The sequence below is a fragment of the Zootoca vivipara genome, chromosome 6, assembly GCF_965207765.1.
Source record: "Zootoca vivipara chromosome 6, rZooViv2.hap1.1, whole genome shotgun sequence".
NCBI classification, from domain to species: domain Eukaryota; kingdom Metazoa; phylum Chordata; class Lepidosauria; order Squamata; family Lacertidae; genus Zootoca; species Zootoca vivipara.
Window position 1 is genome coordinate 25,530,594 of NC_142589.1, and position 26,409 is coordinate 25,557,002.

Consider the following 26,409-nt stretch of genomic DNA (forward strand, 5'->3'; position numbering starts at 1 on the left):
CTCCCCTCTCTTCTTATTGCGATCTACCTACTTAACTCAGGACTATTATATATAGGAAAGCAATATCAGAGCAGAATCCTCTGCTACAGGAATAGCAGGGCAATCCAAACCAGCCCTCCTAACCTCTGCTCTTCTCCTCCAGGGGAACGGTGCTGATGTCTGCCCATTATTGTGTATCTCCTTCTTCTGCCCCCCCAAACCTGTGGGCAGGCAAATGTGCCACTGAACATAAAAACAGAGCCTGCAAGCAATAAAATCAGGGCACCAGCTGCTTTTATTTATCACAGAAAATCTGCAGAGTGTTGCCTGCAAATAAGCGTTGAGCTCAGGTGGCTTGTAGCATTTACTCTGCACCACTGAGTTAATGAAATGCACTTTCCTAGACTTCCTGAGAGAAGACACGAGTGTTGGGACGAGCTTCCTCCGCGTTGCAGCCCACGACGACGACTACGGCTCCAACGCTTCCATCACGTATTCTGCAGCCGGTGGGAAAACGAAGTACTTCCAGGTCAATCCTGCTACAGGCTGGGTTTATGTCAACCAAGCCTTGTTGCAGGTACGTTGTGAGTTGCCTTTGGTCTGTGGCCAGATGTCAGCTGGCGGCATCTGCAGATGGTAGGTAGAGCAAGATGCCAACTGTGGAGACGTGCAGCATCGTGGCTCCCTTTCTCTCCTGGCATAAATTAGTGCCACCCTGATGGCTGCACTTCAGTTGAAAGGCGCTTCCTCCTCCCCGTCCTGTTGAATGAATTATTACTTTAACCATAAAGCCATTCACAGCTGTCATGTCAGACTGATAACTCTTGTTGTGCCTTGGTGGGAAAAGAAGCAATAAACAGTTTTGACAGGTCATATCCGGGAGAGTTGGTTTTTAAGTTTACCGTCATTCAAAACCTTCTGAAGTTCTGCAGCGAGGAATCTTAGGAACTTCTATGAAGGGAATGAAATCGTCCTTATGATTACCATGGTGACATACAGATTTAACAGTTGCAGGGTCCCCCCCCCCCAAAAGTAGATTATTTGGTAAGTAGAAGCTACCAGGCATGCACATTTGGTGGGTTGCCAGAAAAGGATTGGAAAGACAACATCCTACCCACAGGAAGCTCTGGAGTGCTTGCGAGGCTCTAAACGGACAATGGTGGTGGGTTTTGAATCTTTCTCTGCTACTGTAGGAGATTGACAGTTGTACTATACATGAACTTGATTTTTCAGGGATGAAACACGGAAGTTGTTTATCTCCCATTGATGTCACTGGGACTGAACTGGAGTACTATTCATTTGACTGACACCTACATCCATAGTATAAAAAGGGGCAGTGGGTGGCAGGAACGGCAACTTCAGGGTGGCGGGGAGAGTTGTCATCAGCCCCCTCAATATTCTTTAGCATCAAAGGCAGGCTCCTCCTCAGTATGCGAGAGAGGAGGAGCTGTGGCCATTGGAGCTGAATAGTGCTGCGCAAGGCCTCCTCCTGCTGATGCCTGCGAGAAAGGAGAGGGTTCTGCTGCGTGGGGCCACTGCTGATAAACATTTGTAGGGTGTTGCTGCTCATTCTGCCTTTATATTTGGAGGGGAAGCCCCTTGTGTGCAGAGAGCCTTTAATTACCTGGTTGCTCAAATCCTCAAGAAGCAAAAGGAGCCCATCGCAATAAATACTGAAGAGCACAGAATGCCTGTATCCTGTATGCCTGTAGCAGTAGTGATTTAAAACACACACTGATATCAGGAGCACAACACTCTTACTAGGACCTAGCGAAAAGTTCTGAGCAGGCTTGCGAGAGCTCCAGAATTCTTTTTCATGTGGAACGTTAAGCTGGAAAAGTGGAACACAGGAGGCGTCACAGAGACCTAGGCTGCAATCATACAAACCAGAGGTGTAGAACCTTTTGAAGTCAAAGGGCTGCATTCCATTTTGGGCAACATTCCGGGGGCCACATGCCAGTGGTGGATGGGGCCGGAGGCAAAAAGTAGGTGGAGCAGTGAATGTTAATATTATAGTACCTTCGTACAGTAGACTAGCTTCTACACCCGCTTTCCTCCTTCCATCCAGGGAAGCAAATAGCACATGCCAGGCAGGCAAAAACATTCTGCTGTGGTGCAAAGCAGGATGGGTGAGGGAGTCTGTCATGGGGAGACTCCGAAGGGCTAGTCAGAGGTGACTATAGAGACATATTTGGGCCCCGTATCTGAGGTTCTCCACCCATGTTACAAGCATTTACCTGGGAGGATAAAATATAAAACCATGTAGCGTTTATACTGTGCTTCGTACACACACACACACACACACACACACACAGAGAGAGAGAGAGAGAAAATGCAGAGGTTTCAGGGGCGGGGGAAGCAACAGCTGCTTTTTCACTGGAAATAAGAAAAACCGAGGAGTACTTTGGCCCTGCCACTGGTGCTATTTGGAAGATGAAAGTTCTGAGCAGAAATAAAACATGATAGCCATGATACCGACAAAGCTGAATAGCTTCGATTTTTGTCTTTAAAAAGAATCACTCCCTGCTGAAGCAATCCTTTTCTTCCCTTGCCCAGAAATCCTTTATAACTCAACAAATCATAGCAATGGATGGAGGGAACAGGAGTAGCAAGGTTGAGCTTAGAGTTACCATCACCAGTGCTAAGAACCAGCCCCCTCAGTGGGAGAGGGACAGCTATGAAGTCGTCATTCCTGAGAATACAACAAGAGATACTTCCATTGTGGTAAGTTGGGCTTTCTTTTTTAAAGGAAACAGTTGTGCAGAATTCTTGTAACTAGCATCTTAAATTAGCACACTGCAAAGAGCCAGTGTGGTGTAGTGGTTAGAGTGCTGGAAACCAGGCTTCAGATCCCCACTTGACTATGAAGCTTACTGGGTGACCTTAGGCCACTTAGCAACCTTTTGCCATTCAGAGCTGCTGCTGCTGCTGGGTCAGATGTGCCATTTGTCTAACAGCAGAAAGGGGCATGGTATATTCCAGGAATGGGGAACCTCCCTGATGCTGTTTGACTCCAACTCCCATCTGCATGACTTGTGGTCAGGGATGATGGGAGCTGGAGTCCCAACAACATCTGGAGGGGCCACGCATTCCTCTTCCTGGTAGAATATTATTTATGCTGGCCTGATTTAACATGCAAATAAGTGTCAAGTCACATTAGATGTGGTTAAAATCCACGATGGGCTCTTTTAAGCTTTGCTTGCTTAAGTTTCTTTGTCTACAAAGAACTGCATGTGCTTCTGTGAGCATTTTAAATGTGTATCTTCTGAAAACGATCACTTTCTGCTGAAGCGATCCTTTTCTTTCTCTGGTTTTGTATTGTGCAGACAATTAAAGCCACGTCCCCCCTTGGCGACCCACGTATCACATACAATCTCGAAGAGGGGCTGGTTCCGGAGACCAACATGCCAATCCGATTCTACCTGACTCCCAACAGAGATGATGGCTCTGCATCCATCCTCATAGCTGAGCCTCTGGACTATGAAACCACCAAGTCCTTTTTGTTGAGGGTCCGGGCCCAGAATGTGGCCTCGGTGCCGCTCGCTGCATTCACCACCGTCTACGTTAATGTGACAGGTGGGTAATGTTCTGGTAACAGGGACAAAATGGCAATAGCATACCGCTTACTGAGCAGAGCCCCTTTCATTCCTGCTTCTGATTGCACTGCCCCAAGTACAGGAACGCCACCTTGGGTGTGCTAGAAGGTAGATTGCTGATGTAGACAGGTTTTGGTGGGTACTTGCTAGCTGTGGAAATCCCTTCAGAAGACAGAACAAGTTCTGATCATTTTTTTCCAAAGTTGTGCTTTTTCTTTGGGTTGTCTTTCAACGAAAAATGCTAAGTTGCTGTGATGCTCAGCTTCCATTCTCCTCAATATGCCACAGCTGGGTGTTGTGTAAGTAAACCCCAGGCTCATGCGCTCTCCCTGAACCCAACCCTCATGCCCTTCCCCACTTCCTCTTTCTCGACAAACCCTAGTTTGTGATCACATCTGTGCAGGAAGGCTGTTGTCAATGCAAGGTAGCACAGGCGGCAGCCTTCAAACCACAGTTTCCAGTCAAAACATGGTCTGGGTAAACCATACTTTGCCTGGTTCACATGTAACGGAAAACTCTGTTTTACTGTGAAAAAGGAAGTGGGGGAGGCTGTGGGTGCATGGAAGATTTGCCTAAGCCTATGACACCTTCCTAGTCCTCCAAACCATTGGGCATAAGACCCTGGGTCTCAAGGCACTCTGGCTTGTGAAACCCCCTAGATAAAGCAATATAATTTTTAAAACCCCTTAAGCATGTAAATGGTTACATTACATGGTCTGACTGCTTGAATTCTAAATACATTCTTAGATGTCAACGACAACGTCCCTTTCTTCACCTCCTCAATTTACGAAGCTTCTGTAACGGAAGGAACAGAAGTCGGGACTTTGGTTTTCCAAGTCTCTGCCACTGACCTCGACCTGGGCCAGAATGGTGAGGTAAGCCAGAACTTGCAAGATTCAGCATCAGACAATAGTGGAGTCTCTTTGCACAGGTTTTCTCAGTGGGGAACAACAGCCAAGCACAGCTCTCTGACAGGTGTAATTGTATCTGGCGGCGGGTGGGCCAGTTTATTTTCAGCTTTAGCATGGGTGCATCCATCTATATTTTCTGTCCCATTTCTGCATTAATCCATGATACCTTTTTTTAACGGAGTGAAGATTTATATTCTATATAAAATAAGCATCTATTTATCATCTCAATGCATGAAATTCTAAACACACGTGATCCTAAAATACTCTTTTTTGGGGGGGAGGGGGGAGTTTGGTACATTTCTAAAGCTGAGAAATGTATTGCAGAATTTGGAGAATAATTACATTCCAAACTACATTCCAGTCCACACATTAGTCTGCAAGGTGCTAATAAGGTCCACTGGCATAAAAATGCAGACTGAATGAAATTCTCTTCCATCTGTCCCTGTTGTTCACACATGTTTTCCTGTGTGTGCTCGAAACATCCTAGGTATACACCTAAAAATACAAAGTGTGAAATAGCTTTACAAGCCCATCACATCGAGCACTCGGAGACTAAATCTGCAAAATGTGCCAGTGACAGTACCTGGACGACCTATGGCTGCAATGAGGGGTAGCTGATACCAGCCTTGGTTCAAGACTCACTGTGGCTGTATTGCTTGGTATTATTTCTCCTAAGAGCATAAGATGGTACACTCATCTCCCCTTGTTTTTGAGGTCAAGTGCATGGAAACGCTTGGACTAGGGTGTTCGTGTACGTGTGGCTCTGTCAGGTATATTTTGCTTACCCAGGACGTGTCCAGTGTAAAGACAAAAATAATGCCCGGTTTTCATTGTAGCCCTCCTCTCCCTCAACCTTTAGATCACTTATTCTCTGCTACCTGACCGCAGTGGCGACTACACGTTCTTCCGCTTGGATTCGAAAACGGGCTCCATCTATACCGCCTCCATGTTTGATAGGGAAAAGAAGGCGTCGTACCTCTTGGAAGTCAAGTCCACGGACGGCTCAGAATCAGCTCGCCCTGGAAAGCACGGCCAGCCAAATACCGGTGAGGTGTAGTGGTGGAAACACTTGTGGCATCCATTTTTCTTTTTGTTCCTCGTTTCTCCGAAAGAAGTTTTGGCACTGAAGCAGCACCTCAGCTGCCCTGACTAATGGTCTTTGTCAGGAGAGAGATGGGGAAGAGAAATACAGTTTTGCTGGTTCTTCTTGCCCTGTCTGTGGCTTGTGGCACCATTGGACATAGTGTTCTTCTGGAGTGACTCAAGGAGGTGGGCATTGGAGGTCCTGTACTATGAGGGCCCCACTCCTAGGGTGGCTACCAGAAAGTAGGTCAAGGAGATGGTTGCTTGGCTCCCTGGTTTTTGAGCCTCAACCCAACTTGAACAGGAAAAGAAATTAGTTATCTGTAAAGCTCTATAAGGCTTAGGCCCTGGCTATCTGTATTCTCCCATACAAACCTGTTTGGACTCTGATATCTTTAGGGGAGGCCCTTCTCTCAGTCCTCTCCCCCTCAGAGGGGGAGGGGGAGAAAGCCTTCTTGATGGCTGCTCCGACTTTGGAACTCCCTTCCTAGAGAAGCTAGACTGGCTCCATCATTCTCCTTCTATTTATTCCAACAGGCTTTTTTTGGTGTGTGTGTGTGTGTGTGTGTGTGTAATTGACTGTTTTGAAAGGAGAGTCCTTTTAAATGGAGCTGTGCTGCTTTCATTATCTGAATTTTAATAGATTTCTTTTTAATTCTATTAGAGTTTAATTGCTTTCAAACAATCACCTTTTATGTTTTTTAGCTTTCTGGATTTATTCCATGTGGTTTTCATTCGAGTGCCCGGTCTGATCACCGGTGAACTTAGCTGTTCTGAAGCAAAGGGCTAAAAATCCGCACTATCGACTTTCAGGATATGAAAGCGATGACAAAACATTTACAGTTCCCGTATTAGGCACCCGTTCTTCACATGTTATCTGCTTAAACAAATGGGATGTGACATTCATGTGATATCCGAGCGCGCTTTTTTTGAGTGATGTTGGTATTTTAAATTGTCCACAACCCTAAGGCTCCGTTGCTGTATTGTCTGCGCTATTCGTCTTCATTTAACGTGAGGCGAGACAGTTTCAGGAATTGCAGCTGACAGAAGTGGCACAGCTGAGTATTTTAATCTCTTGTTCCTCATCTCTCCAGACACCGCCTACGTGCGCATCTTTATCAGCGACGTCAACGACAACAAGCCCATATTCACCAAGAGTGTCTATGAAGTTAATGTGGAGGAGGACCAAGACGTGGGATCAACTGTCACCACCGTCAGCGCTAATGATGAAGACGAAGGTAAAAGCTTCGGGATTCCCGGTGGCGGCACCTGAAATATTAATGACTTAATTTTTTCCGGAGCGTCGGGAACGTCTTGTGGCAGCTCCAGGAAGGGGGAAAGGGGTCTTTTATCTCTCAACATTTCGTTTTGAGCTTGACAGGTGCTGAGCACCTCCTTTACGAAGCCCCCGCGAGGCCTTGGGGCAAATAATTATTTACTTTAGGCACATTAAACAAAGTTAGGGCTGGGGAAGGAGGACTCCGGGTTTGCCATATCTCTGGTACGGGAAAGAGAGCAAGGAAGCCGTGGGAAGATCAGGCAGGGCACTTGAGCTTCGATGCAGCGATTAGATCTACTTTTCCGCAGTAAGCAATTTGCTTCTGAATGCTGCCCTTATGGCAGGCTACCTTCCAGATGTTGTTGGACTACAAGTCCCATGAATGCCTGCCAGCGTACCCAACGGTCAGGCATGATGGGTGTTGCCGTTCACTAACACCCTGAGGGCAGCGCATTGGCTACCCTTGCCTTGCAGAATGTCAGGCAGAAAGGAGTGTCTCATCGCCATCTTCATCATCATCATCACGATCCTGGTTTTACAGAAGGCATGTTTTCCATTTCCCCACTTTTAGGAACTAATGCCAAGTTAAGGTACCAGATAACAGCCGGAAACACCGGAGGAGCGTTTGATGTTGAACCAGAAACAGGAGTCGTCTTCATTGCGCGTTCACTAGATTACGAAGAAGCCCAGTTGTATGAACTCCACCTGTTGGCTTCTGATGGAAAATGGGAGGATTACGCCATTGTAATCATCAATGTCGTGAATAAAAACGACGAAGCTCCTGTTTTCTCTCTCAATGAATATTACGGAAGTGTGATTGAGGAACTGGATGGCCTTCCGGTCTTCGTTCTTCAGGTATATTGGGAATGGCTCATCCAAATAACAGCCCCACTTAGTTGCTCATGTTCCAGGTGCAGAAGCCAGGGCCTTAATACCTGTGTATACCTGGCTTCAACTCTTTGGTTACTCCTCCTTGGAGTGCACAGGATGCCTGGTTGTGATGCAGCAGTTCACAAACTGGGCTCAACCAAGGACCTCACGGTGCTCATGGTGCCTTATAGTTGTGTTTTCAATGCTGTTTGGTATTTTGACTTGATAGCTGCTTTGAAAACAGGTGGGATAAAAGCTTTTTTTTTAAAAAAAAAACAAGTAAACTTTTATCTCGCCAACTTTCCAAGGAACTCAAGGTGGCTATCAAGTCAAAGTACCTAAACGATATTGAAAATACAAAACAATTCCCAAGGTAAGTCAATGATAAAACCCACAAAAAATAAACCAAAATCCCCTGTACCCAGGGCTGGGAGTCCTGTGGGCTTGCAGGTGTGGACCACCAGCTCCCATCAGCCCCAGGCAGCATGGCCAATGGGCAGGGGTGATGGAAGTTGTAGTCCAGCAACTTTGAGAGGGTCTGAGGTTCCCATCTCTGATACAAGGTGATAACAGTGATGCATAGACCAGCCTGTGATGCTGCTAGAAACGGCAACACAAAAGTGATTCGTGGCTTTGCTGCTTGCTTAATGTGGCTGCCTCCAGGAGTGAACCAGCCCTTAGTTGGCCTGTTTGTTGGTGGCAATTTGGTTGGGGTTCTCAGCTGTGCACCCGGGGTTTCCTGTTTCCAGTACAGAAGGGTAGGATGACGGCCAATTTCTTCTCCTGCCAACAGATAAATCTGGACATTTGCACAGGTTGCACCTTAACAAACTGATTCCGTTGACGTGCACGGATTCCATTCCTGCCAATTTCCTAAATATAAAACTTGAATCAGGTTGTTTTGGGACGATAATGTGGCTCTGATTCTCACCTTCTTAGATATGCCAGTGCTCCACATGCAATCTGAACGCCGGATGCTTGTTTAGGATAACAGCTTCAGTTTGAAAGATGCTGCTGCTGCCAGCATTTGATAAGGATACTGTTTGTTTTCAGCCTGTACATAGTACATCGTTTTTATTTGTTGTTCCGTGTTGATATATGATGCTGAATTTATGACCTGTAGTTACTTGATCTATGCGTCTTAAACTTTGTTCTCCATAGGTTGTAGCAAATGATCCTGATAGCATCTTGGATGGAGGTGATCTGAGATACTCCTTGCATGGACATGGGGCAGACGATGTATTTGCTATTGATGAGAACACGGGCAGCATTTATTCCCAGAAAATGTTGGACCGGGAAGAGCGAGCCCTTTGGAGATTTGTTGTGCTGGCAACGGATGAAGGAGGGGAAGGGCTTACTGGCTTTGCAGATGTGATTATAAACATCTGGGATATAAACGATAATGCCCCCATGTTCACCTGCATGCCCAGTGACTGCAACGGGAGTGTCTTTGAAAGCTCACCTGAAGACACCTTCGTCATGGAGATGACAGCTGTAGACTTGGATGACCCGAATGTGGGTCTCAATGCAATTCTGACTTACCGTATCATTGAGAGTGTGGAAAATGACTTGGATATGGACTTGTTCAAAATCAATCCCAGTACTGGCAACATCTATGTGGCGGGAGGGATGTTGGACAGAGAAAAGATGGAAAAATATTTCCTTACCGTTGAAGCAAAAGATGGTGGAGGACTAGCAGGGACAGGCACAGCAACCATCTGGGTTGCAGATGTAAACGATCATATCCCTAACTTCACCCAGGAAGTTTGGCATACTGTAATCCCCGAAACCATCGCCGTCAACTCAGAGGTTCTAGAAGTGTCGGCAATTGATGAAGACAGCGGGGAAAACGCTCACTTGACATTCAGCATTATTGCTGGGGATCCAGAACAGAAGTTTTACATTGAAAGCCACAAGGAAGGCCACCACGCTACCATCAGGCTGAAAAAGGCCTTGGATTATGAGCAAATCCACGAAAGGTGGTTCAACCTTACAATCAAGGTGGAAGACCTAGATTTCTCCAGCACTGCCTTTTGCTTGATCGAAGTAGAAGACCGTAATGACCACAAGCCAGTTTTCAGTTCTCAGTTGGTCCAGCTGAGCCCTTTCTTTGAAAACATACCAGTGGGAACCACCATAATCACCGTGATGGCCACGGACGAGGATTCTGGTTTGAATGGGGATACTGAATATTCCATCCAGGTGGATTCTGATCCAGCCGGACAATTTGCTATAGACCAGGATGGCCACGTGACCGTGGCCAAACCGCTGGATCGCGAGGTCATTCAGGGGTACCGTCTAATAATACAGGCTTCTGATCAAGGCCTACCTGCCCAAACAGGAAGTGTTACGGTGTTGGTTGACTTGCTGGATGTCAATGACAACGGGCCAAGGTTTGAGGCCCCATATATGCCTGTGGTCTGGGAAAATATGCCAGGGCCTCAGGTGGTTTCCATGAGCCCTGGGTCTCCTCTCCTTTGGGCTTTTGACCCAGACAGTGATGAGAATGGGCCACCATTTATGTTTTTCTTGCCACCAGATTATCAGAATTCTTTGGATTTCTCTCTTACCGACAATGGAAATAATTCTGCAACGATCACTGCTCTGAGGTCCTTTGACAGAGAGAAGCAGAAGCTGTTCCATCTCCCTATTATTATAACCGATAGTGGGAGTCCCCCTGTGAGTTCCACAAACATACTGACCATAACTATTGGTGACGAAAATGACAACAGCCACGACGCTGGCCATAAAGTGATCTATGTTTATGTACACAGAGGTGGGTATCGCATAAACTGTGGGCATGTTTGTACAGCCGTCTTGACATGCTTTATCTGCCATCTGCTCTCCTGTAATCAGAGGAGCCTAAACAGAGAGCCAGTTTACACTAGGGCTGGTCAGAAATGACCATGAGGAATTCAGAAACGTTTTACCCAGCTTGAAGTTTGCAGTTCTTTTCAGAGAGAGTGGAGTGGAGTGGAGTGGAGAATCAGAGCTCCAACAGGATAAGTGGACGCCATTTTTATGTGCATTTTTGGAAAATAAAAATGGCTTCCACAATGAAAAAGGACTTTGCCACTCAATGGGGCCGCCATTATAGCAGTTTGATCACATATGTGCAGGTCAAAGCTTGGTAGGCAATGGGTAGGGTGGGTAGGAATCGCGCTTCCTCCTCAACATAGGCTAATGGATGACATATTAGCTGTCTGTTTCGGACTATTAACCAGCCATGGAATGATTGGTCCAAACTAGCTGAATGACAGTGGCCAAATGAAAATTTCAACTTGTGGGTCATCCTTGCTAAGAACTTGTGAATGGGTGGATGGATGGGGAGAATGAGAAAGATAAGTGACTGACTGAAACAGACTTATATCATTGAGGGTGAGAGATAGATGGGGAAATTGAAAATGTCCTGGTGGTGCAAATTTGAGTTGCAGCAAGCAAGCTGCTTCTCCTCACCACAGTAGGTACTATTAAAAGAACAACTGGTTTTCAATGACGGTTTCTGACCTGGAGAGGGATTTGATGCCTCTTTCCATCTAAGGAAAGATTCTGTTATTTGCAGCCATGATGCTTCTCTCTATAAATCATAAACCAAAGAGATGGAAAGCATTCTGCACATCCTCAGTGTGAAATGGCAAAGATTTTATATATTTCATTTCTTTAAAAGGCCCTTTGTAGCAATTTGCAAGGCAGCAAGCAAACCCCATGTGCGATCAGCTAAAGCAGGCACCACCAAACTCAGCCCTCCAGATGTTTGGGGACTACTGTTCCCATCATCCCTGACCACTGGTCCTATTATGATGGGAGTTGTAGTCCCAAAACATTTGGAGGGCTGAGTTAGGGGGTGCCTGAGCTAAAGGGTGGAGCAGGCGAGTAACACTCCAAACGCTTACTTCATTTTTTTTAAAAAAGTGAACATTGTGTCGATGGCAAAGATCTGCAGCGTGTCTGTTCAGAAACAAATGCAGTTCAATCCAACTGGGCTTCCTCCCAAGCAAGCAAGGTGACTCAGAATAACGAAATAATGTCACCCTGCATGCATTTGATATTGCAAAGTAATTTGTGCAGTCTGCAGGCAGAAGCGGTTGTCCTGAACACAGGTTACAGAGAACTGCCTCCTCCTGTGTTGCCTAGGCAATCAGACAAAGCAAGCTGCTAGCTTTCATATTACTTTTGTCCTCATTAGCCAGTTCCCTCAGGCAAGGACTCTTCCATGCCCTTTCCCCCCACATTTTTTTCTGATTTAGAACCAGCGAAACAGCAGGGGATTTCCTAAACAACATGGAATCAAGTTTGGCAAATCCATAGGAATTCTTTCCCTCGAATTAGAATCTCTGGGGTTGTATCCAGTGCTAACTTCTACTCTTGAGTTTCCCCATTGAAGTTAATGGCCACAACTCATTTAGGCCTGTTAACGCCACTTTAAAACAGGAACAAGCTTCTAGTGCTTATGGTTATGCGGTCTTGCGTTCTGGTCCGGTGCTAGGGTTGCCAGGCTCAATAGAGGACAGGACTTCTGTGCCTTTAATTGCCCTGCTCTCTTTTGCGTCTGTAAACCTTAAAGAGAAACTAGCAGACGGAAATTAAACAAAGGGTCTGCTGGTTTCTCTTTAAGGTTTCCAGACTCAAAAGAGAGCAGGGCAATTAAAGGCACAGAAGTCCTGTCCTCTATTGAGTCAGGCAACCCTAGTGCTTAGCTGGAGGATTCTGAGAGGGTCCAGGCACTAGGACCCCGCAGTCTGAGAGGTTTCTGCCCAGCTACTTCAGGTGCACTTGTATCCCTATATTATGCAGTCAGCTCTGAGCCCTGCTCCCCTTCTGTTGTCCATACAGCCTCTGGCTTTGTGTTGGTTCTTCTTCTTCTTCTTCTTCTTCTTCTTCTTCTTCTTCTTCTTCTTCTTCTTCTTCTTCTTCTTCTCCTTCTCCTTCTCCTTCTCCTTCTCCTTCTCCTTCTCCTTCTCCTTCTCCTTCTCCTTCTCCTCCTCCTCCTCCTCCTCCTCCTCCTCCTCCTCCTCCTCCTCCTTCTTCTTCAGCAATCACTTGTAGATGAGTAAGATTGTCTTCCATAAACATGGTTTTAACAGTTGAGTCCATCCACACGTCCGTCCACAGTGGGGACATAGGTTTCCAGGTGGGAGTTGATCACGGTCTGGATCAGGCATCCCCAAACTCAGCATTCCAGCTGTTTTGGGACTACAACTCCCATCATCCCTAGATAACAGGACCAGTGTCAAGGATGATGGGAATTGTAGTCCCAAAACAGCTGGAGGGCCGAGTTTGGGAGTGCCTGGTATGCATCACTGCTAGATTCAAGGGCCATGAAGTGCAGACGAATGGAAAAGGTTGTGTTGCAGCGGCTGGTCAAATCTCAGAGATGGGGAGAATGGGGTGTATAGTAAACATTCAAATTGGGGTTTTGCTGAGCTGGACCAACTTTCTATCTACTCCTGCTACCAGTTCCTCTCCTAGGATTTGGGCTGAGCCTTTTAAATTTGAGAAAGCAGGGACTGGACCTGGGACGGTATGCAGAGCTGTTGCTATAGAGCTGCACTCTTCATTGTTGCTTTACTTTCTTCCGGTAGTTGCATTTGAGGGACAAAACCCACGAATGCAAATGTTCTCTCTCTCTCTCTTTGCAATATATTCAAGCATTAGAAACCAGCTTTATCTGGGGAAGAGTTTTGAGTTAGCTCTGCACAGAAATCTTATTTTATTTAATTTAAGACCGAAGCGTGCCCAATCCTATATATGCAGTATTTGTGGACAAGCTTCCCAGCTGCACTTACATGAAAGATCAGAGCACTTGCTACTGCATTACTTGAAACGTCTTGGATCATAACCTTTGTGAAAGCCAAGCAGCAATAAAAATGACAAATGCAGCAATAAATGCTCTGGGATATCAAGCTCCTCGGAAAAAAGGGGAAAAATTAATGCAGATTTATTATAATTTATCTCAACAGGAAAATGGTCGACAACGGTGCTTGGGGAAGTGTTTGCACCCGACCAGGATGACTGGGACAATAAAACATTTGTCTCTGAAGGAAAAATGCACAAGTGAGGATTGTATTTGTGTCAAGCAGAACAATATTTAATATTTATGCTTCTGTAATTATTTTCTTACGTTTTGTTATGTGTGCTTTGTATATATAAAGCCTGGATTATTGCTTGGTACGGAGATGGCAATCTCTTAAACTTGCATTTGCCATTTATTGCGGGTTACAATTGGGACAATCTGTCGTGTCACAGATGCAGCTGCATTTGCACCATGAAATACTGAGACCCCCTTTACCAAAGGTGTGAAGCAGGATTAATGCAGGGCACCGTATGTATAGCATCCCAGCATTTTGCACAGCAGTCGTGTGTCCCCCCCCCCACACACATCAAGGCTGGCAGAAGTGTGAATGACAAATGTGCATCCTTCAACACTCAAATACATGCTTTGTGGATCCACACCCACCAGTGATCTCAATGAATGTCCTTGAGTGTTTAAGAAGGCATGTTGGCCCTTTGCTGGAAGCCAGGTCTGACATCAGCAGGGCATCGGCTGAGGACCACCTCCCAGTAAAAGGCCTGTTGCCAGCCCCCAGAAAGAAGCCCTGTTGGTGCTATTCCGTCTCCTGGCTCTTGCCTGCCGTCTCTGAATTTGCCTGTGGTGACAGCAACTTCTTTCCCCCTTTGCTCACCCCTGCTTGGCCAGGGACAGGGTCCTTCAGAGCAACTTGCCAGTGGGCAACAATAGGAAGAGCAAAGAACGTAAATGTTACCTTTGTAAAGGGGGGCAGTTTCTGTATACCCTCTCAATTCTCTCTCCCCCCCAGTCCTTCATTCAGGGAAACGAGAGGCATTATCAGAATTCAAGGACAAATTCCGGTCAGGCAAAAACACTCAAGGGAGGGTGCAAAGCAAGGGTTAGTGAGGGGTGTAGTGTAGGCCAGAAAAAGAGGCATGGAGGGCCACATCGGACTTCTGAGGTTCCCCAGTCTTCCCCTGGGCAGCGGACATGTGGATGTTATGTAATTTGGGTGTGTGGATGATACGTTAATGTAAAATCTACATTGAGGAAGTGGAGTTTCTCCCCCATCTGGTTGCCTCTGCAAGAGTAATCCTTGTCAAGAAGACATTTACATCAGAATTGGTCACTGCTGAGCCACATAGAGGATATGGAAGCAAAATCAGGTGCAGGAAGGCTCACCTTTCACTTAAATCTTCCTGAAATCTTCCTGTGTTAACAAGAACAAGAGAACGCAGCTAAATAAATGCCCCCAGAATGTTTAAATAAACTTGGCCCGGGTGAAAACGGTGCTCCTTGAGAATGAAGTGTGTTGCCCATGAGACATTATACGGATTGCAGAGCATGAGTGTGTGTTTTGTGGTTCAAGATCTTTCAGGTTGAATCAAAGGACTGGCTCTCTGCTTATGGTGGATAATGCTCCTCAGGGAACATACGAGTTTAAAATCAGAGTGTCAGATGGAATCTGGCCTGACGTCCTGGCAACTGTGCAGATACATGTCAAAGAGATAGAAAACGAAGCCATTCGGAACTCGGCGACCGTACGCCTGGCAGGTTAGTTTTGTTTCGTCGGCTGAGTTTTGATTCCCATCGTGCGTAGAAACATCTCACCTCTTACTGATATCAGGGGGCTGAATTCTATTGGCAGAACAGCCTAGTCTGCTAGTGTGTTTGTTTGTTTTTTTAAAAAATTGAGACACATTGGTCATAGGTTTAAGGAAGCTGCCTTGCACCTACCAGGTTAAGGGACCTTATTTAGATAGACAGAAAGACCCATATTTCCTCCTGGGGTCCACATGCCAGGGGTGGGCAGGGCGTGAGGTGAAGCAACAAATGCCACTTTTTGCCTTTGCACAGTAGACTATTTGCTACAAGCACTCAGACCTACCCCTCTTTGTCCTCCATCCAGGCCAGGAGAAAAGGCCAAGGAGGGAGGGTTGGCAAGGGGTGAGGCCTGGGGACAGGGGCGTGGCTGGGGAGAATCCTGAGAGCCCCAAAATCCCAAGAGCCAGGTAGAGAGACCTAGAGGGCAGTATTTGGGTTATGGGGGGCTTGAGGTTCCCCATTTAGAGAGCCAGTGTGGTGTAGTGGTTAAGAGCGGTAGACTTGTAATCTGGGGAACCGGGTTCGCTTCTCCGCTCCTCCACATGCAGCTGCTGGGTGACCTTGGGCTAGTCACACTTCTCTGAAGTCTCTCAGCCCCACTCACCTCACAGAGTGTTTGTTGTGGGGGAGGAAGGGAAAGGAGAATGTTAGCCGCTTTGAGACTCCTTAGGGTAGTGATAAAGCGGGATATCAAATCCAAACTCTTCTTCTCCTCCATAAATATTTCCCAGACCTAACTGGAGAGGCCATTGGGGATTGGACCTGAGACTTCCCCATGCATCTGCCCCAGAGCCGTGGGTCCTCACCAAAGATTCCCTTCAGCCATCTGCTTTCTCTTTACCTAATGTGGCTTTTTTGTGGTGGTTTTGCATAATTTGTAATAATTGAGTTAATAAAAACACAGTTTTTACTGAACAACATGTGCACAGGAATTTGTTGTGAACCACTTCACAAGCGTACTATTAGGAAGCCGTTTTGTTCCCATTCTTTGTTGTTTTAACGGGTCTGTGATCATATAATGTATGAAAGAAAGGCAACTAGCGGGAAGAGCTATTTCGGCAGAGAGAGAAAGAGCTTATGTGTGTGTTGAGTCTCTGGCATTTCCAGGAAGAGCTGGGAGACACTCCAGTATGAAACCCCCCGAGAGCTGCTGCCAGTTAGTGTATGCAGTACTAAGCTAGGTGGTCTGACTCGGTATAAGGCAGCTTCCTATGTTCCTAGATGTGAAATGGACCTTAGCCAGGTTGCAGTGGAAGCCAGTGAGAAAGCCAGTATGGTGTAATGGTTAGAGCGCTGGGCTATGAGCAAGGAGAGCCTGGTTCAAATCTCCAGGTTGACCCTTTAACCCAGGGGTCAGCAAACCTTTTCAGCAGGGGGCCGGTCCACTGTCCCTCAAACCTTGTGGGGGGCTGGACTATATTTTGAAAAGAAAAAATGAACGAGCTCCTATGCCCCACAATTAACCCAGAGATGCATTTTAAATACAAGGACACATTCTACTCATGTAAAAACACCAGGCAGGCCCCACAATTACCGTAACCCAGAGATGCATTTTAAATACAAGGGCACATTCTACTCATGTAAAAACTTGCTGATTCCCAGACAGTCCGCGGGCCAGATTTAGAAGGCGATTGGGCCGGATCTGGTCCCCGGGCCTTAGTTTGCCTACCCATGCTCTAACCTGTAAGGATAAAATGGGGCTTGAAGGAACCATGGTACGTTGCCACGAGTTCCTTGGGAGAAGGGAAGGAAGTGCAAAAACAGCTTTAAATATAGTTGGTTTTGTGATACATTTTTTTTCTTTTACTGTCCTGTTTTCTGAGGATTGTTTTTATGTGCACTGCTTAGAAATGGAAATAATTAAGTGTGTGTGTGTGTGTGAAATAAACAAATATGAAGTAGTTAACTGCATGTCCTGAGACTCTTAGACCGATAAGCTGGTTTTGTTTTTAAACCACCCATCTTCATATCAGACATGACTGCAGAGGAGTTCATAAGGAAGGATGAGCCTGAGGAGAGCAGGCACGACAAGTTTAAGGATCTTCTGGCAGGCATCTTCTCGGTCCGCCTTGAGGACATCGTTGTTTTCAGCGTGACAAATATAGACGGGAGACAGACTGACGTGAGATTTGTGGTTGAAAACGGCTCCTCCTATTACAGGCCAGAGAAACTGCTGGGACAGGTAGCTGCCTTCAAAAGCAAGGTGAGGCTGCAACCCGCCTGCCATCTGGGCTGATGTGATGTTGGCTGATGTGCCAGTCCTTTCAGGGTGCAAGGCAGAATCCCATTGACTCCAGAGGAAATGTATCGCAACCTGTCACGGGGCGAAAGGCTTGTCGATGGAGCAAACATTATTTTTGGAGTGTAGGTAGGAAGCTGCCTTGTTCCAGCTCAGACAATTAGTCCATGTAGGGATTGGAAGCTTACGGCCCTCCAGACAGTGTTAGAAAACAGCTCCCAACAGCCCTGATCACTGGCCATGCTGGCTGGGGTTGATGGGAGTGGAGATTCCAGGGATTGAATCCAGGGCTTTTCTGCATTTGCTCTACTACAACTGTTGCCTTTCCAAAAGCCACATGGAAGATGGAACCAGCTTGTTGTTGTTTTTTTGCTGCTCCAGAGGAGAGGCCTCTGGTACGCAGGCTGAGACCCTACCTGCTCGCAGACTGTCTCACCAGAGTGGTGCATGCTCTAGTTATCTCCCGCGTTGACTACTACAATGTGCTCTATATGGGGCTACCTTTGAAGGTGATCCGGAAACTACAACTTATCCAGAATGTGACAGCTAAACTGGTGACTGGGACCATATAACACTGGTTCTGAAAGACCTACATTGGCTCCCAGTATGTTTCCGAGCACAATTCAAAGTGTTGGTGCTGACCTTTAAAGCCCGAAACAGCCTTGGCCCAGTATACCTGAAGGAGCACCTCCACCCTCATCGTTCTGCCCGGACACTGAGGTCCAGTGCTGAGGGCCTTCTGGTGGTTCCCTCGCTGCAAGAAGTAAGATTATAGGGAACCAGGCAGAGAGCCTTCTTGGTAGTGGCACCCGCCCTGTGGAACACCCTCCCATCAAGGAAATAAACAACTATCTGATTTTTAGAAGGCAACCCTGTTTAGGGAAGTTTTTATTGTTTGATGTTTTATTGCAGGCATGTCCAACAGGTAGATCGTGATCTACTGGTAGATCACTGGACGTCTGCGGTAGATCACTGGTAGATCATTGGCTCCCCGCAAAGAAACCGAACAACTGTGGCTCCCCTTAAAAAAGCTCAACATTTTACATCCTCCCTGAAAAAAACTCAACAACTTTGACCCAAACTACCCCAAAATGGGCCTTCCTCCTTCCTATAAAAAGCTCAACAACTTTGAGCTGAACCCCCAAAAAGGGTGTAGATCACTGCCAGTTTTTAACTCTGTGAGTAGATCGCAGTCTCTTGGGAGTTGGCCACCCCTGTTTTATTGTGTTTTTAATATTCTGTTGGGAGCTGCCCAGAGTGGTATAAATAATAATAAATATCATCATCATCATCATCATTACCACCATTAGATTCAAATTACAAGAAAGGAGATTCTGACTAAACCTTAGGAAGACCTTTCTGAGCCATTAGACAGTGGAATGCACTCCCCCTGGAAGATGGTAGTTTCCCCTTCATTGGAGGTTTTATTTCATTGGAGGTCAGGTGACCCTCTGTCGGGGCTTCTTTAGCTGCATCTCCTGCACTGCAGGGTGTTGGGTGGATGGGCCCCTTCCAGCTCTACAAATCTACGATTCTAAGTGTTGCAGTCAGAACGATGAAGACATGTGTTCAGTGACCACAACCGTTTATGTTGTAGACTCAGAAAACTGACTGGGAGGATTGGGTAAGCCCTTTTTGCTGAGCAGTGTGGCGGCTGTTTGTCCCTTTAGATCCAGCTGGCTTTAGGAGTGAACGTTTCTCAGGTTGATGTGGATGAATGCCACAGGACAGACTGCAGCGGCAGCAGCGGGTGCGTGAACTACATCACGGTGAGTGACATCCCCACAGTGATGGACACCGGAAGTGTGTCACTTGTCTCCATAACAACCAGCGTCAGCGCCGTCTGCACCTGTGCAGCTAGAGAGAGAGTCCACCGGTCATGTAGCTCGTACTCTCACAACCCCTGTTTCAATGGAGGAACTTGCATTGACATGCTGAATGGTTACAGGTGAGAAAAGACTCTGTTTCACACATTCCCCATCCCTCTTGTTTTCCTCTTATAAGAAGTCAAGCTATAAAACTACTGTGTTAAAACGGGAGGGGGGGGGAATGCATGGACCTTTTGAGAGGTCTCCTTCCTTCCTTCCTTCCTTCCTTCCTTCCTTCCTTCCTTCCTTCCTTCCTTCCTTCCTTCCTTCCTTCCTTCCTTCCTTCCTTCCTTTTTTTTAAACTTTATTGAACATTTTAAAAACAATTGCCTAAGAACATAAAGTGTTGCCTACCGAGACAAATGCATGTATGGGATGTTCAGCCTTGTATGCAGTCCATCCACATGGCATCAAAACAAAGCTGGGAAACCTTTTACATTTCAGATTAAGCTCACACCCACAGGGTATACTGAAATCTAAAGTGCTAATATAATTTCTCCATAGTGGCTGCTGTGACTGAGATGGAAGGGAGACCACTGTACTATTGTTAATAAATTATATAAAATCATACAAATCCTTGTTCTTTAAGCCTTCAGTCCTCTCTACCTCCTTCCCTCTCTCCTTCCTCTGTTGTCTGCCTTGTGTCTGTTTTTTAGATTGTAAGTCCCTCGGGGCAGGGACCTGCCTTGTCATTCTTTGCAAAGTGCCATGTACATGTGAGTAGTAATAATGAATGCTTCATAAATAAAAGTTTACTCTTTTGCTTTTGTTTGTTTCAGGTGCCATTGTTCTGCTTCATTTCATGGACCAGATTGCCAGCAGACAAAGCACAGTTTCCATGGAAATGGCTATGCCTGGTTCCGCCCCATCAGACCTTGCTTTGAGAGCTCCCTCTCCCTTGAGTTTATTACCGATGTTCCAGATGGGCTTTTGCTATACAATGGCCCCCTCTCAGATTCGGGACCCGGGAACTCAGAAAACTTCATTGCAATAGGTATTTTCATTTGATTGGTGGAACCTCACACTGGCCACAGAAACACACAATTACAGGGGCTGCGGGGAGATCATCGTGACAATCCCAAGTGATGTTTATCACAGCTATTTAGTTCATTCAGACAAGCAGGTTGTATGATGGTAAGCTGTCAAGATTTATTTATTTATTTATTAACTAGGTGGCGCTGTGGGTTAAACCACAGTCTAGGGCTTGCTGATCAGAAGGTTGGCGGTTCGAATCCCTGCAACGGGGTGAGCTCCTGTTGCTCGGTCCCAGCTCCTGCCCACCTAGCAGTTCGAAAGCACATCAAAGTGCAAATAGATAAATAGGGACCGCTCTGGCAGGAAGGTAAACGGCGTTTCCGTGCGCTGCTCTGGTTCGCCAGAAGCAGCTTTGTCAGGGCCGGCTCCAGGGGTAGGTTGGGTGGCGCGGGGCTCCAGGGCGGCGGGTTGGTAGGGGGGCGCTGCGCGGCAAACACGATGCGCACTGCGCCCGCCCACCAGCCGCGGGAAGAAACGGGGCGGGGCTCCAGAGCGATCTGCGCACCATGGCGCCAGGGCACCCGACCTGCTTAAGACGGCCCTGAGCTTTGTCATGCTGTCCACATGACCCGGAAGCTGTCTGCGGACAAACGCTGGCTCCCTCGGCCTATAGAGCGAGATGAGCGCCGCAACCCTAGAGTCGGACACGACTGAACCTGAAGGTCAGGGGACCTTTACCTTTATATAGGCTGCCCAGTAATATATATTTCCCTGGAGAGGAGGGCAGATTCCCACATTGTGTGCCTGCCCCACTTTCCTTACCCTACTACATGTTCCTGGCCAAAAATTGTATCTGCTTAAAAAAGCAGGGAAAGTTGAGCAGAGGAAGGCACAGTTCCACAATTTTGCATGCATTGCCACCCCTGCTGTCCCCAGCAGGAGCAGAATTCCCGCCCCTGCTTCTTTGCCAACACACCCACGCAAACACACATGGAATTTGCAGCTCTTCTTGCAAAATACATGCCCATGACAAACTAATATAAAAAGAGGGCGCAATTCTTTGCTACCTGGGAGGTTGTTAAGGTATTTCAGGACAGGTGTTTTACTTGATAATGATGAAGTATTGCTAGGCAGTATCTTGGTTTTTTTTTTTTTAAGAGCTAAACCACATTTAACACCACCACCACCACCACCCCGACAAAACAGTGTAAAATTGCACATTTGTTAGCCGTGGATGTTGTATACAGTGGTACCTTGGTACTCAAATGGCTTGGCTCCCAAACAAATTGGCTCCCAAACGCTGCAATCCCGGACGTTTGTGAACATTTTTCGGAAGCCGAACGTCCGACGTGGCTTCTGCAGCTTCCAGTTGAGTGCAGTATGCTCCTGCAGCCGATCAGAAGCTGCGCCTTGGTTTTCAAGAACTAAGTTACCACTGTACTGTGCCATTGAAGCAGGCATGGATGCAAGAGTCTAGTTCCCGTCCATGTCAGATGTCCTTATGTTCTAGGTCTATTCTCTCCTCTTTCCACACTTTTCTGTGATTTTTTTCTTTTGAACGGCAGAATATAATCTCTTTTTTAATGTGTTTTACCCTAAAATACACATTTTAATTTGAAATGCACATTTGTACACATTTTAAGCTAAAATAGGGGTTTTTATATGCCTTTGGGTACCTTTTTATTGCAAAAGGCAGTCCCAGCATTACCATGCTGCTTGTTGACATTAAACCTTAGCTTATTTTAACTATAGTTTACTGGGACATGTGAGCCAGGCCACTGTTCCTTTGGTATGAGATACAGTTTTTGGGTGTGTGTGTGTGTGTGTGTGACAAATCTGAACTTGTTTAGCACATGCACTTTAGCAGGGTTGCTTATGTCCCCTGATGGTATGCCAGTCCTTTAAAAAAAGACAATGGTTGCATTTGCACATCATGGCAAACCATAGTGAATGGTTACAGGTAGGTAGCCGTATTGGTCTGAGTTGAAACAAAAATTTTTTTTTCAGTAGCACCTTAAAGACCAACTAAGTTTTTATTTTGGTATGAGCTTTCGTGTGCATACCAAAATAAAAACTTAGTTGGTCTTTAAGGTGCTACTCATAGTGAATGGTTTGCTGTTAATGTGCAAAGAGCTCCCAATTGGCTCCTCCCCAAACAAAACTGGGCGCAACAAACCACGAACTCTGACTGAGCGTTGCAACCAACCTGGGGATTGGAATTTGTTTTGTTTCAAACTAACCATGATGGTGCTTCTTGGTCATGGTTTGTTTGAGTGAAACAAACCGCAACTCCCCGTTCTGCTGTATCTATGAGCAATGCGGTTTATTCTCCCTGTTTGTGTTAGGGGAGAAGCGATGCGGAAGCAATCTCCCGAGTTGACGGTAACTGGTTCACTGTGACATGCAAGCAGGGCCACGGGATGGGCGCTGAATGATGTAGCGATGGGTGTTTTTAGTGCTCTCTGAGTGTGGCTTCTGGCTCATCTCTTGAGTTGAAGTCATCAAAGGGAAAACGAAGCAGGCCTTCTATCGAAAAGATCCCACTGGGAAGCATCTATTGCTTTGAGTATTTCAAATTATTTTGAGGCAGGTGTTGCATGATTAATGAAGCCTTACTTCTTCATGTTATTTTCACATGGCTTGGTGGAAGTAGCAAGTTTATTTTTGGGAAGGGGAAGATTGAACGAAAACGATAGTCACTTTCCCTCTTCTTTTCATGGTATTGTTAGGGTGCTTCCAGATGCCCTGTTTATTGAGAATTCATCCTGGCTTGTTTGCAGGGATGTTAGATGGTGTTGGCTATATATAATGAGCGTTCACTGGGATGTATTTGCAGGGTGGTTAGATGGTGTTGCATGAAAGCTAGCATTTCCCTCACACTTTCAGTTGCTTTCAGTCACTTCCCTTGTTGAAAGAAGACTGATCTTTTGGGGGGTAAGACCACCCAACCAGCTAACCATAGAAGCACCTCCTGTGGAGCAGTGGGGCAGTGGGTCTGGCTGTTAACCAGAATGTTGGTGGTTTTAGCCAACCCAGGGATAGCTGTGGGCAGGTTTTCAGGGGGGTCCCTTGGGGTCCCTTCCGACTCTACACAGTTCTATGATTCTGTTCTTGTGAAACCTGAATTTGCTTGTATGTGCTTGAATCCCACACAAAAATAGCAGCAATCCAGTCACACCCTAAGTCGAAATATGTAGAGTGTGACGGGATGTTTTATGTTGCCCCCGTCTCTGTTATGATAGTTGTTGTCTCACAAGTGGCAGTGTTGACCATACAAATGGGAGGAGGCAGAATCGGGAATAACCCTGCAATCTTAACTCCCCCCTATTGATTTCAGTCTGACTTACTTCTAGGTTTTTGGATTGTACAGTGCTATAAGTCTCTACAGGTGGTAGGGGAGGACCTCAACCTCCCTCCTGTGTCCAACAGCAGCTTGGAGGGAGGGATTTTCATCAGGAGTTTGGAATCATGACTTCTGGACTCTGTGCTTTCTGCTGAGCCTGAATAAGGATAGAATAAGATCTGAATAAGACCTAGCTTTTACCCACAAGTAGCAGCCCCTGTCATATTTTGGAAGGGAACAGGACACTGTCTCGGATTTACTATTTCTTAAAAGAAAGGTTCTTGTAACTGCAAGTGACACGTTTTGGCCCAGATTCAGGGGCTTAAGAGTCAACGCAAGCTGCCTCCCTGCTTCCGTCCCACGGCCATCATGGGTCCCAATCCAACTCTGCGCTTTTCTTTCTCATTCACTGTAGAGCTTTCTGGCGGGACTCCAGTGCTGAAAGTCAACCATGGCCTGGGCACTGTGGAACTGCACCTGCCGAGTTATGTGAACCTCACGGACAAAAGGTGGCACCGTCTCGAAGTGAGAAGCAGCCGGCAGGTGAGTTGCCCGTGCAGCACCTGATGGGTTTTGAGGCTCCTGGTTTATAAAAGGAATGCACCAGGAAAGAAAAGGAAGTAGTGGAAGAAACCCATTACCGCAGCCAGAAAGTATTTTAATTGATTTATGCAGACTTGGTGAACATTGTGAATATTGGAATTATCATAATTATTTTAGACTCACAAACTTGCGGAGTTGGAAGGGATCCCAAGGACCATCTAGTCCCGTCACCCCCAAACTCTGGCCCTCCAGATGTTTCGGACTACGATTCCCATCTTCCCTGACTACGGGTCCTGTTAGCTAGGGGTCATGGGAGTTGTAGGCCAAAACATCTGGAGGGCCGCAGTTTGGGGATGCCTGATCTAGTCCAACCATGTGCAATACAGGAATCGCAACTAAAGTACCCTTGACAAGTGGCCATCCAACCTCTGTTTATAAACTTCCAATGAAGGAGAGTGCATCACCTTCTGAGGCAGTCGGTTCCACTGTTGAACAACTCTTGCTACATTTATATCCCAATTTTGTTCCTAGGAGCTCAGGGCAGCGTAAATGGTTATTCCTCCTGCCTTTTCAAAAATCATCACAACAATGCTATAAGGTAGTTTAAGCTGAGAGGAAGTGATTGGCCCAAGATGATGCCCCTGACTGAGCTAGATGGACCCCCTTTGGCCTGATTCTGCAGGCTCTTAACCGTTCTGAGTGTCAAGGATGCCCAACTGCAATCGGTATATCTATATCTGGATTCTGTGCCTATTGCTAAGTGTTGACGTTCTGTAGGCTTGCCGCTTTTATTTTCATTTCCTCCTGTTACGCCTCGTTTTCCAGTTTCGTCTTCGAAGAGCCTGAGGCTGCACATGAGAATCTTTCCATTTCTTTTTTCCCCCTTGGCACAGGATGTTCGATTCACCGTAGATCATTGTGGAGCTGCAGTCGTGTCAGAGATAGAAGGGGTAGGGAAATGGTTGTCGACCGAGGACCGAACAAACTGTGAGGTTGTGGCCTTTGTTCCACAGTCAAGGAGGTAGCCTTTACATTACTTTCCAGAATTGGAATGTCTTTACCTTTATATCTATAAAAGTACAGTGCTTGTCAAGATGAAGGCAGAGGTTCACTGAATCACGTCACTAAAATCATTTACAGGTGCTTCTGTAGGTTTAATCGTTCCTGTGCAGAATTAGGCACATGGAGCCCTACTGGATCCTGGGCAGTTTCAGGTTATTTGACCCCCATCCTGTGCAGGTGAACTTGGAAATAAGCCCCTAGGAGCACAGGGGGGTGCCATTCTGTGTAGTGAAGCTGCAGACATTCAAGGGGGGAGGGTGGCTTGCGAAGGGCAGCACTGTTCCTTGAATTCCCAGGAGCAGATTGATGGCTACTAGCCATGATGACTATGCTTTGCTTCCACAACCAGAGGCAGCAATGCTTCTGAATACCAGTTGCTGGAAGCCAAAAGAGGGGAGAATTCTCTTGTGCTCATGTCCAGGTTTCAGGTTTCCACGGGCATCCAGATAGCCGCAGTGAGAACAGGATGCTGAACTAGATGGGCCATTGGCCGGATCCAGTGGGGCTCTTGTATGAACCACACACCTGATTGCAGCTTGTTCCGAGCAGGGCAGATAGGGCTGGGTTCACCCTGATCCTGCAAAGTCACTGCTACGTCTCCTTTCTCCTGCACCAGAGCTCCCCAGCAATTTACCTTAGGGCAGGGGGAAAGCAGCAGTGGTGGCGGCTGTATCAGCACTTTGAGCTGGAGAGGACTCTAAGCCACACCCTTCCTCCCCAGGAAGAAGGTCATGCTGCACATGCTGTTCCTGCTGAGACAGCAGGGCCTCTTCAGGAGGAACAATGGAATGAAACAATACTGCAAGAGGAGATGTGGCTTGGGGTTCTGGTGGCATCCACATAAGTAGGAAAAGGCACTTGTAGCTGCTGCCCCTTCTGCTTCCCCCTTACCTGCCCAAAGGTAACTTTCCTTGTCATCAGGCAAGAGGAAGGCTGCATTGCTTCTCAAGCACCTGCTAGGGATGTGGATGTGCTCATTTGGCTCATGAGCATCGTGCCGTGGCTTTTGTGCATATTTCCTTGGAATGGCGCACAAAGCCCCACTC

General features: G+C 46.6%; 1 protein-coding gene across 1 annotated transcript in view; it reads left to right on the plus strand.

The window, feature by feature from the left end:
* LOC118086802 (neural-cadherin-like) overlaps positions 1–26,409 on the plus strand; it is a 101,918-nt gene that overhangs the window by 54,525 nt on the left and 20,984 nt on the right. The window contains exons 11-25 of the mRNA XM_088671082.1: positions 384–556; positions 2,536–2,703; positions 3,306–3,555; positions 4,323–4,450; positions 5,346–5,532; positions 6,664–6,807; positions 7,420–7,703; positions 8,880–10,494; positions 13,679–13,772; positions 15,098–15,282; positions 17,307–17,536; positions 19,243–19,520; positions 20,220–20,434; positions 24,174–24,301; positions 25,195–25,322. Of these exons, the coding sequence (XP_088527208.1) occupies positions 384–556; positions 2,536–2,703; positions 3,306–3,555; positions 4,323–4,450; positions 5,346–5,532; positions 6,664–6,807; positions 7,420–7,703; positions 8,880–10,494; positions 13,679–13,772; positions 15,098–15,282; positions 17,307–17,536; positions 19,243–19,520; positions 20,220–20,434; positions 24,174–24,301; positions 25,195–25,322 (4,207 nt within the window). The remainder of the gene's footprint in view (positions 1–383; positions 557–2,535; positions 2,704–3,305; positions 3,556–4,322; positions 4,451–5,345; positions 5,533–6,663; positions 6,808–7,419; positions 7,704–8,879; positions 10,495–13,678; positions 13,773–15,097; positions 15,283–17,306; positions 17,537–19,242; positions 19,521–20,219; positions 20,435–24,173; positions 24,302–25,194; positions 25,323–26,409) is intronic.